Below are 12,615 nucleotides of genomic sequence, written 5' to 3'. Positions count from 1 at the left end.
CCTGAATGGCCAGCACCCTCTCCGTGGTCTAGACACCTTCACCAGGGGAATTATCGCCCCACATCAGCCCCACCACACCCTACTGGAAGTGTCTGCGACTTGTTGAGACAAGCTTTCTGTTGTCCAGACTCGGGGTATGGACCAAATCAACACAATCACTCCACAGATCAAACGGAACGAAGGAATGGAGGACAGAGCTGGCCTGTCTGGGCGGGTGGTAGGGTTGCAAAGGGACTTGTTTTGGTGTTGCTGCCGTTGTTCTCCTGAACACTGCGGGCACGCTTCATATTGGTACGAGAGTAAGTGGCAGCTCTTGTAGGCTGCCCCCAGCACATCCGGTTGCGTTGATTGTTGACGCAAATGATGCCGTAAACTGTATGTTCCAATGTAAACATGATAAATAAATCTGAAATGAATCCCATTGAGTACAATAATTGGGAAGTCATGTTCCAGCTAAGTATGACTTTGGTAAGACTGCACTTCAGTATAGTGTGCAGTGCTGGTCGTCCCATTACAGAGAGCATGTGGAGGCTTTGGGGACAGGGATTGAAGATGCTGTCTGGATTACAGTGCATTCGCTCTAAGGAGAAGTTGGACAAACTTGTTTTCTCTGGAGCTTTGTAAGCTGAGGGGAAACTGGACAGAATATATAAATCAGCAGGGGTATAGAAAGGCTGGATGGTCAATCTTTTTTGGGGGGGGTATGAAACTAAAGGGTATAGATAGACTGGATAGTTACTTTTTTCCAGTGGGGGTGGGGGGGGAGTATGAAACTAAAGGGTATAGATAGGCTGGATGGTCTTTTTCCGGGGGGAGGGGGGAATGAAGCTAAAAGGTATAGATAGCCTGGATGGTCAGTCTTCTTCTGAGGGGAAGTATGAGGCTAAAGGGTATAGGATATAGGTAGGCTGGATGGTCAGTTTTTTTCCATTGGGGGTATGAAAATAAAGGAATTTTCCAGGGGGGAGGGTATGAAACTAAATGGTATAGATAGGCTGGATGGTCAGTCATTTTGTGGGGTGGGGTATGAAACTAAAGGTTATAGCGGAGAGGGGAAGATATTTTAAATTTAAAAGGAACATGAGGGCCATGCTTTTCTACACAGAGGGTGCTGGGTGGCATGGTGAGCATAGCAGCTAGTGTAATGCTTTACAGGATTCAATCTGTAAGGAGGTAGTACACTCTCCTCGTGGCCACATGGGCTTCCTCCCACATTCTGAAGACACACAGGTTAGGGTTAGTAAGTTACAGCAACGCTTGCGGGCTGCCCACAGCACATCCTCGGACTGTGCTGATTGGTGAAGCAAATGACGCATTTTACTGCATGTTTCAGTGATTTGATGTAAGAAAAGCCAACCTTTATGGAACACGCTGCAAGAGGAGGTGGTTGAGGCAGGTACATTCACAGTGTTTCAGCATTTGGGCAGGTAGAGGATAGGAAAGCTAGGCTAAACATGGGATTTGTATGAATAGGAATTGCGTTCAGCGTGGATGAGCTGAGCCGAGGAGCCTGTTCCTTTGCCGTAGCACCCAATGGCTCCATTAAAGTACCTGTTCTATCAGAGATAAACGAGTACCCGGGTCTCTCTGCAAACCCAGACTCTCTGACCAACAGATCCTCTGCTCTTCAGGTTTTTCTATTGAAGTGGTGATCTGTCTTGTTCTCATCCAGTTGATTAAAAGATTAAAGATAAAGATTGGCTTTATTGGTCACATCTATGTTGAAATATTGAAACATACAGTGAAATGCATCATTTGTGTCAACGACCAATACAGTCCGAGGATGTGCTGGGGGCAGCCCACAATTGTCACTACACTTCCGGTGCCAACATAACATGCCCGCAACTGACTAACACTAACCCGTACGTCTTTGGAATACGGGAGGAAACTGGAGCACCAGGAGACAAAAGGTCACAGGGAGAACGTACAAACCCCTTACAGACAGCAGCAGTAATGTAATCCCAGTCTTACAGCTGGCACTGTAAAGGGTTGCTCTAACTGTTAAGCCTCCGTAGCACCCCAGCTGTTGAGCTTCAGACTGAGGTCTATCTATTTAAGATGGAGATGACGGGGAATTTCATTTCCCAGCTGGTGAATCTCTGGAATTGGAGCTGCAGCAGGAGAGTGAGTGAGTTTGTTCAAGGCAAGGATGAATCAATACTAGGGCTACAGGGATAGAGATGGAATGAGGGCCAGTATCATCTGAATTTCTATTCTCATTCCTAATCTGCTTCTAACTTTTTCCCCTCCTCCTTTCCTCTTCTATTCCCCACTCTGGCCTTTTACCTCTTCTCCTCACCTGCCCATCACCTCCCCCAGTGCCCCTCCTTCTCCTGTTCTCCTATAGTCCACTCTCCTCTCCTATCAGATTCCTTCATTTCCAACCCTTTGCCTTCCCCCATCACCTTCTAGCTATCCTTCTTCTCTTCCCACAACTTTTTATTCTGCCATCTTCCCCCTTCCTTTCCAGTCCTGAAGAAGGGTCTCGACCTGAAACATCAACCGTTCATTCATTTCCACGAATGCTGCCTGACCTGCTGAGTTCTTCCAGCATTTTGAATTTGTCACACCAGTTACAACTGGATTGAATGGCAGAACAGCCTCGTGACCTGCCTGAGACAGGGCAGGAACCATCCCACGTGATAAGTGTGGACTTGTGAGATGAGACAGTACTATTCCCCCCCACCTCCGACAGAATATAGCTCCTTACCTGGCCACGCAGGTGTGTGGGTGAGGCACCTGAGAGGTGAGATTTCATCCCCCTCCCCCAAACTTACCACAGCTCCGGCGGATGGTGCGGTGCCCAGTGGGGTGGGACAGTTCAACCATCCCTCCCCCCCCCCCCACCACACCGACTTAGCAGAGCTCCTTACCTGGCAGTGCAGGTGTGTGGGGGCAAGAAGGCATCAGGCAGAGTCACCTTGACCACCTGGTTGCTGTGGTGAGTGCTGTTCAGCACCTTGTTGGCAAACAGAATGTCATAATCAACGCAGTTTACCAGGAAGGTCGTGAACGCAACGACAAAAACAAATTGCCTGTAAAACAAGAGAGAAGTCTGAGCTTTCACAGGCAGGAGGTTCCTGGGGGCTGATACAACACCGAGATCCCTTAACAATGTCCAGCAACATTTATTTCTTATTTAATTTACAGTGACCAATTAACCTACTAACCAGTACGTCTTTGGACTGTGGGAGGAAACCCACGTGGTCACGGGAAGGCCGTACAAACTTTCTTACGTAAATTGCCAGAAGAGAACTCTGAACTGTGAACTCTGACACCCCAAGCTGTAACAGTGTCACGCTACCTGGTGCCCCATTGTAACTTGCAGTAACTTTTTTTACGTTTTACACACTGTACTGCCGCCGTAAATCAATAAATTTCTGAGTCATAACAGACCTTATTCTGATTCTGTTTCATTAGTCGCCCGAGGAGGTTTGGTGTGTCAGCAAGACTCTAACAAACTTCTACTGACTCTGACTGGTTGCATCACTGGCTGGTATGGAGGGGCCACGACACAGGATTGGAGAAAGCTGTGGAGCGTTGCAGACAGCCAGCACCATCGTCGGCACTAGCCTCCCCAGCTTCGAGACCATCCTCGAAAGGCGAAGCCTCAGTGGCAGAGGTGCGGCAGGGCAGGGGACGGTAGAGCAGGGTGGGGTTGTGGTGGGGCAGAAGGTGGAAATGGCCTGCACCCGTTTCCAATGTTGTGATAGGACTGTGGTTAGTGACATCGAAATGCACAACTTACACCAGCTCAAACATTTCACTGAGTATCATGCAGAGGAAGCCATTCTTCTGATGCAGGTGGTAGATGTACAGATGGTTAAGGAAAGGGTTGTGGTCAGTCTGCAGACACATCACATCACGAAACGTTCTCCAGCATCCCTCCTTAACCCCACCGCGCCTCGATGCAAACATCACAGACACTCACTCTAACTCCGTATTGCTGAGAAAGGTGAATTGAAGGAGACACCTCACTTAAAGAGAGCAGGTCTAAGGATAGGGATCAGTCCATGAAATGATGGAGACACCGTGTACAGTTATCCCCGGGGAGGGGACTGACAGACACCGTGTACAGCTATCTCTCAGGGAGAGGGGACTGACAGACACTGTACAGCTATCTCTCAGGGAGAGGACTGACAGACACCGTGTACAGGTATCCTCAGGGAGGGGACTGACAGACACCGTGTACAGCTATCTCTCAGGGAGGGGACTGACAGACACTGTGTACAGGTATCCTCAGGGATGGGACTGACAGACACTGTGTACAGGTATCCTCAGGGAGGGGACTGACAGACACCGTGTACAGCTATCTCTCAGGGATGGGACTGACAGACACCGTGTACAACTATCTCTCAGGGAGAGGGGACTGACAGACACCGTGTACAGCTATCTCTCAGGGATGGGACTGACAGACACCGTGTACAGGTATCTCTCAGGGAGAGGGGACTGACAGACACCGTGTACAGCTATCTCTCAGGGAGAGGGGACTGACAGACACCGTGTACAGCTATCTCTCAGGGATGGGACTGACAGACACCGTGTACAGGTATCTCTCAGGGAGAGGGGACTGACAGACACCGTGTACAGCTATCTCTCAGGGAGAGGGGACTGACAGACACTGTGTACAGCTATCTCTCAGGGAGAGGGGACTGACAGACACCGTGTACAGCTATCTCTCAGGGAGGGGACTGACAGACACTGTGTACAGCTATCTCTCAGGGAGAGGACTGACAGACACCGTGTACAGCTATCTCTCAGGGAGGGGACTGACAGACACCATGTACAGCTATCTCTCAGGGAGGGGACTGACAGACACTGTGTACAGCTATCTCTCAGGGAGAGGGGACTGACAGACACTGTGTACAGCTATCTCTCAGGGAGAGGGGACTGACAGACACCGTGTACAGCTATCTCTCAGGGAGAGGGGACTGACAGACACTGTGTACAGCTATCTCTCAGGGAGAGGGGACTGACAGACACTGTGTACAACTATCTCTCAGGGAGAGGGGACTGACAGACACTGTGTACAGCTATCTCTCAGGGAGAGGGGACTGAAAGACACCGTGTACAGCTATCTCTCAGGGAGGGGACTGACAGACACTGTGTACAGCTATCTCTCAGGGAGAGGACTGACAGACACCTTGTACAGCTATCTCTCAGGGAGGGGACTGACAGACACCGTGTACAGCTATCTCTCAGGGAGGGGACTGACAGACACCGTGTACAGCTATCTCTCAGGGAGAGGGGACTGACAGACACCGTGTACAGCTATCTCTCAGGGAGAGGGGACTGACAGACACCGTGTACAGCTATCTCTCAGGGAGGGGACTGACAGACACCGTGTACAGCTATCTCTCAGGGAGGGGACTGACAGACACCGTGTACAGCTATCTCTCAGGGAGGGGACTGACAGACACCGTGTACAACTATCTCTCAGGGAGGGGACTGACAGACACCGTGTACAGCTATCTCTCAGGGAGGGGACTGACAGACACCGTGTACAGCTATCTCTCAGGGAGAGGGGACTGACAGACACCGTGTACAGCTATCTCTCAGGGAGAGGGGACTGACAGACACCGTGTACAGCTATCTCTCAGGGAGAGGGGACTGACAGACACCGTGTACAGCTATCTCTCAGGGAGAGGGGACTGACAGACACCATGTACAACTATCTCTCAGGGAGGGGACTGACAGACACCGTGTACAGGTATCTCTCAGGGAGGGGACTGACAGACACCGTGTACAGCTATCTCTCAGGGAGAGGGGACTGACAGACACCATGTACAACTATCTCTCAGGGAGGGGACTGACAGACACCGTGTACAGCTATCTCTCAGGGAGGGGACTGACAGACACCGTGTACAGCTATCTCTCAGGGAGAGGGGACTGACAGACACCGTGTACAGCTATCTCTCAGGGAGAGGGGACTGACAGACACCGTGTACAGCTATCTCTCAGGGAGAGGGGACTGACAGACACCGTGTACAGCTATCTCTCAGGGAGGGGACTGACAGACACCGTGTACAGCTATCTCTCAGGGAGGGGACTGACAGACACCGTGTACAGCTATCTCTCAGGGAGGGGACTGACAGACACCGTGTACAGCTATCTCTCAGGGAGAGGGGACTGACAGACACCGTGTACAGGTATCCTCAGGGAGGGGACTGACAGACAACGTGTACAGTTATCCCCGGGGAGGGGACTGACAGACACTGTACAGGTATCTCTCAGGGAGAGGGGACTGACAGACACCGTGTACAGCTATCTCTCAGGGAGGGGACTGACAGACACTGTGTACAGGTATCCTCAGGGAGGGGACTGACAGACACTGTGTACAGGTATCCTCAGGGATGGGACTGACAGACACTGTGTACAGGTATCCTCAGGGAGGGGACTGACAGACACCGTGTACAGCTATCTCTCAGGGATGGGACTGACAGACACCGTGTACAACTATCTCTCAGGGAGAGGGGACTGACAGACACCGTGTACAGCTATCTCTCAGGGATGGGACTGACAGACACCGTGTACAGGTATCTCTCAGGGAGAGGGGACTGACAGACACCGTGTACAGCTATCTCTCAGGGAGAGGGGACTGACAGACACCGTGTACAGCTATCTCTCAGGGATGGGACTGACAGACACCGTGTACAGGTATCTCTCAGGGAGAGGGGACTGACAGACACCGTGTACAGCTATCTCTCAGGGAGAGGGGACTGACAGACACCGTGTACAGCTATCTCTCAGGGAGGGGACTGACAGACACTGTGTACAGCTATCTCTCAGGGAGAGGACTGACAGACACCGTGTACAGCTATCTCTCAGGGAGGGGACTGACAGACACCATGTACAGCTATCTCTCAGGGAGGGGACTGACAGACACTGTGTACAGCTATCTCTCAGGGAGAGGGGACTGACAGACACTGTGTACAGCTATCTCTCAGGGAGAGGGGACTGACAGACACCGTGTACAGCTATCTCTCAGGGAGAGGGGACTGACAGATACTGTGTACAGCTATCTCTCAGGGAGAGGGGACTGACAGACACTGTGTACAACTATCTCTCAGGGAGAGGGGACTGACAGACACCGTGTACAGCTATCTCTCAGGGAGAGGGGACTGACAGACACCGTGTACAGCTATCTCTCAGGGAGGGGACTGACAGACACTGTGTACAGCTATCTCTCAGGGAGAGGACTGACAGACACCGTGTACAGCTATCTCTCAGGGAGGGGACTGACAGACACCGTGTACAGCTATCTCTCAGGGAGGGGACTGACAGACACCGTGTACAGCTATCTCTCAGGGAGAGGGGACTGACAGACACTGTGTACAGCTATCTCTCAGGGAGAGGGGACTGACAGACACCGTGTACAGCTATCTCTCAGGGAGGGGACTGACAGACACCGTGTACAGCTATCTCTCAGGGAGGGGACTGACAGACACTGTGTACAGCTATCTCTCAGGGAGGGGACTGACAGACACCGTGTACAGCTATCTCTCAGGGAGGGGACTGACAGATACTGTGTACAGCTATCTCTCAGGGAGAGGGGACTGACAGACACCGTGTACAGCTATCTCTCAGGGAGAGGGGACTGACAGAGACCATACAGGTATCCCCGGGGGAGGAGACTGACGGACACTGTACAGGTATCCCCGGGGAGGGGACTGACAGACACTGTACAGGGTATCCCCAGGGAGGGGACCGTCACTGTACGGGGCATCCCTGGGGAGGGGACTGACAGACACTGTACGGGTATCCCCGGGGAGGGGACTGACAGACACTGTACGGGTATCCCCGGGGAGGGGACTGACAGACACTGTACGGGGTATCCCCAGGGGAGGGGACTGTCACTGTACAGGTATCCCCGGGGAGGGGACTGACAGACACTGTACGGGGTATCCCCGGGGAGGGGACTGACAGACACCGTGTACAGGTATCGCCGGGGGAGGGTTCTGTCACTGTACGGGGTATCCCCGGGGAGGGGACTGACAGACACTGTACAGGTATCGCCGAGGAGGGGACTGTCACTGTACGGGGTATCCCCGGGGAGGGGACTGACAGACACTGTACAGGGTATCCCCGGGGAGGGGACTGACGGACACTGTACAGGTATCGCCGAGGAGGGGACTGACAGACATTGTACGGGTATCCCCAGGGGAGAGGACTGACGGACACTCACCGGGGGAGGGATGGGACTGACGGACACTGTACAGGCATCCCTGGGGACAGGACAATACAGCTGCCCACTTTAACTACAGAACAGCCAACCTGCAGTTCCACTACATTACACAGACACACAAACAACTGCATCAGGCACGCTGCAGGAACAGGCAGATTCCACCATTCCGGTGGAACAGCCACGATGCTTGGATATTCTGGAGAAGAACAGGTCCAGATTCTCAATGTGATGCCACGGAGCTGGAAGGAATGAAATGAATGATAGAAGTTAGAAATAGCTTCGGTTCAAGGAGCAGAGAAAAGCCAATTAAACTATAAATAAGTGCAAAGTTCATCGTAGGTTCAAAATCCACAGTGAAAACAGATTGTTTTATTTGTTCATTTAGAGACACAGTGTGGTAACCGGCCCTTGCGGCCCAACGAGCTCACGCTACAGCCACGTGGCCGATTAACCTAGTAACCGGTACATGTTTGGACTGTGGGAGGAAACCGGAGCAGCCGGAGGAAACCCAGGCGGTCACGGGGAGAAGGAACAGACTCATTACAGACAGCAGAGGGAGCTGAACCTGGGTCACTGGTGCTGTAATAGTTAAGCTGGCCACCTCCCCACCCGAGGCGATTGTTCGAAGTACTCAGCCGGTCAGCACTAGCGGAGCTAATGCTCGGGCTAGATCCCTGCAGTACAGTATGGCTGCGTGTTGGCCCCGTCAGGCTCAGCACCTGCAGTGTTCCCCAATTCCGAGCAGCAGCAGTTCTATGTCTTAGCAGTTCTACGTTAGACTATAAGACTGTAAGTCAAGGAGCAAAATTAGGCCACTCAGCCCATCAAACTTGCTCTGCCATTACATCATGACTGATTTACTATCCCTCTCAACCCTTTTCTCCCGATTTAACCCAGAGCCTCTGATGCTCTCATCCAGAACCTATCAATCTCTAAATATACCCAGTGACTTGGCATCCACAGATGTCCACGGTCACCACCCTCTGGCAAAGAAATTCTTCTTTGACTCTGTTCTAGATGAGGCTGTGCCCTCTCATCCTAGACTCCCCTAATACAGGAAACATCCTCACCACATCCACTCTATCTAGGCCTTTCAATATTTGATAGTTTTCAATGAGATCCCTCCTCATCCCAGTGACTGTGGCCCAGAACCATCAAATGCTCCTCATGCGTTAACCCTCTCACTGATGGAATCTGTTCAGGGAGTTTTCTAACAGACTGAAATTTTAACCACCCAAGAGTAGGAGTGGAATCCCAGGGTAAGTGCTGGAATCTCCGTTTCTTTAGAAGTTTTAAGGCCTTCGTGCAGGGCACATTCCCAACCCGAAGCAGAGTGAACCAGGTAAAGGACAGTGACAGATTCTGGGGGACACCGGAATGGGCGGCAGCTGAAATTAACGGATAAAAATGTGAAGTGTTACTCTGAGATTAGAGTCCTAGAGTCTTAGAGCATGGAAAGAGGCTCTTGGCCCAACTCGTCCACATGTTGCCTGGCGAGCTACCTCCACCTGCCCTTGTTGGGTTCACAGTTTGTTCCGCTACACCCTCAGATTTCTGAATGATCTGTGAACCTATTTTGCTCCTACTTCGCGATGTTGCTCCCTTTTCACACTATAGATTTCTTGTAGTTATTTCTATGTATTGCATTACACAGTTACTTCAAAGAAACACATTTCACCATGGACGTCAATGACAATAAACCTGATTCTGATGTGATAACCAGTGATTTGGTCAATGCCCTTGAATGGAAAAACCAGCAAAAAGTAGTGGAGGCAAACACGAGGAAATCTGCAGACGCTGGAAATTCAAACAACACACACAAAATGCTGGTGGAAAACAGCAGGCCAGACAGCATCTATAAGAAGAAGCTCTGTCGATGTTTCCGGCCGAGACCCTTTGTCAGGTAAAGAGTAGTGGAAATGGCCCAGTCAATCATGGGTAAAGCCCTCCCCACCAGTGAGCATATCTACACAGAGCGCTGTCACAGGAAAGCAGCAGCCACCATCAGGGACCACACCACACAGGCCATGCCCTCTTCTTCTGCTACCAACCGGAAAGAGGTACAGAGGTCTCAGGGCCCACACCACCAGGCTCAGAAATTGTTATTACCTTTTAACCATCAGGCTCTTGAACCAGAGAGGATAACTTCACTCTCAAATTTACTCACAACCTATGGACTCAATTCCAAGGACTCTCCAGCTCATGTTCCTCAATACTGACTGATATTTACGATTATTATTTTTGTTTCTTTGTATTTAAAGTGTTGCCTGCAAGAAAGTAAATCTGCCGGTTGCTTATGGTGACATATATGCACTTTGATAATAAATTTACTTTAAACTTTTGAACTCTGAATTTTGAGGGAAGTGTTGAAAGGCAGATTGTGCTGCTCCCTAACCTTAAGGGCGTGACCAGTGAGGGATTTGAAATCTATAAATTAAGCACAGGTCTAGATGAATAGAAAACATTAGATAAGGCTATTGCACATGATAACAGTGGGATTCTGTGATTGGTCACAAACACGGTTGAGGTAGGTTTCCTGCTGGCTGGCACGACATGTATTGGGTGGTGTGCCACAGAGAGCAGCTCTTAATCTACAAAGACAGGAAGGAAATTAATTTGTGAAGACACGAGACAGCAAAAAAAAGACAGAGAGGTGGAAGGAACAAGCAAAGATCTGAAAAGCAAGTACACGTGGTGGGAAAAATTTGTCTTATGAGGACAGGTTGAATGAGCTACGCTTTTCTCTTTGGAGTGATGAAAGATAAGAGGTGGCTTCACAGAGGGGCACAAAGTAATAAGAGACAAAGATCAAGTGGACAGTCAAAAACTGTTTCCCAGGGTGGAAATGGCTAATATGAGGGGGCAAAACTTGAATGTGTTTGTAGGAAAGCATGGGGTGGGGGATGTCCATGGTAGATTTTTAAACGGAGAGTGCTGGGTGTGTGGAATACCCTGCCAGAGGTGGTGGTAGAGATAGATACACTAGGGGCATTTAAGAGACTCTTAGATAGGTTGAGGAATGAAAGGATAATGGAGGGCAACATGGGAGGGGGAGGTTAGTTCAGGTTAAAGGGTCAGCACAATATTGTGGGCCTGTACTGCACTGTTTTATGCTCTAAGCACTTGCCGACCCCAGTCTGTTTGGATTGGCAACAGCACCTCGTCCACAGTCACCATCAGCACAGGTCTGACATGAAGCTGTGTGCTTGGCCTCCTGTTCTAGCTTTGCTTGTGTGGCTAAGCGAAGCTCTGATGCCACACTTACAGTAAGTTTGCTGATGACACCACTGGTGCTGGCCAAATCAAAGGTAGTGACAAATCAGTATGGGAGGGAGATTGAAAATCTTGTTGAATGGTGCCACAACAGCCTTTCACTCAAAGTCAGCAAAACCAAATCTCGTCTGCACCCACCTTCCCCTTGTGTGGTGACCAGAACTGCGGACAGTAGTCCAGACTCAGCCTTTCAACACAACATCCCTTTTCCCACACTTGGCACTCTGACTTAAGGCCACTGTGTCAAAAGCTCTCTTCACAACCCCGTCTGCTTGTGATTCCACTTTCAGGGAATTATGGATCTGTATTCCCAGGCCCCCGCACAAAGTTCATACATGGTACATTCTTTCAGGCTTTCGTATCTTCAGCCCAGCAGGAGGGGGGAGAGCAGGAAGAATGTCTGGGGTGGGAGGGATTGTTGATTATGCTGGCTAGCGGGAAGCATAGACAGAGTCCGTGGTGCTAATCAAACATTAGTGAACGCCGTTGGGGATCAGAGAACACGTCCACAGTCCCATCGAAGGATTGGATAAGGATGGGAGAGAAAGTGTGACTTACATTTGCTGCCATCGGCCTGGTGAACAAGCAGCTCCTCTTCACCGGGTGGGGTGTCGGTGTCGGAGCCCTGTAGCCGCTGGTACTCGGTGCTAAACTCCGCCATCTACACATCCATCCCTCACATCACCGTGGGACCAGTAACAGGTTCCAGAGTCGAGGGGTCAGCCTCAACCAGCCCAACACTGACCACACTCTGGCACCATGAATGTCTGTACAACTGCAACCGGCACCTAGAGAGGGAAAATACTGTAAAACCAGTGGAATAATAGTACGGAAACAGGAAGCGAGCAGGGAGCAGTGTTTCAGAGGCGTGAACAACAATGTGGTGCCAGCCACACGGATAGTCAGCTTTCACTTTCCTTTTCCCACGGTGCTGGCTGAGGGCTCGACCCACCCTTCACTGGGAATGCCCGCCCCCGCCTGAGAATCTTCCTACATATAACCCATTATCAATTGTGTAAACAACAAATAATGCTTAATCAAACATTATTATTCATATATCAAATTCACAACGCTCCTTCCTGCTCAGCTATAAACTCTAACTTACATACATTCACGTATATAGTGCATATAAACATATATACGTACACATCAACACA

General features: G+C 50.5%; 1 protein-coding gene across 4 annotated transcripts in view; it reads right to left on the bottom strand.

The window, feature by feature from the left end:
- Nucleotides 1-12,615, bottom strand: part of atg9a (ATG9 autophagy related 9 homolog A (S. cerevisiae)) — a 44,315-nt gene that overhangs the window by 26,324 nt on the left and 5,376 nt on the right. For 3 of the 4 annotated variants that reach the window (XM_059967465.1, XM_059967467.1, XM_059967466.1), the window contains 4 exons: nt 12,017-12,246; nt 8,381-8,424; nt 3,749-3,813; nt 2,874-3,035 (listed from right to left, as the gene is read on the bottom strand). In XM_059967465.1, coding sequence (XP_059823448.1) covers nt 2,874-3,035; nt 3,749-3,813; nt 8,381-8,424; nt 12,017-12,119 — 374 coding nt within the window. In that variant the 5' untranslated portion in view covers nt 12,120-12,246. Of the gene's footprint in view, nt 1-2,873; nt 3,036-3,748; nt 3,814-8,380; nt 8,425-12,016; nt 12,247-12,615 lie in introns of those variants that run through there. The other variant, XM_059967468.1, reaches the window with a different exon arrangement.

This window comes from Hypanus sabinus, chromosome 4 (genome assembly GCF_030144855.1).
Source record: "Hypanus sabinus isolate sHypSab1 chromosome 4, sHypSab1.hap1, whole genome shotgun sequence".
NCBI classification, from domain to species: Eukaryota; Metazoa; Chordata; class Chondrichthyes; order Myliobatiformes; family Dasyatidae; genus Hypanus; species Hypanus sabinus.
This window is presented reverse-complemented; position numbering and strand designations above follow the sequence as displayed.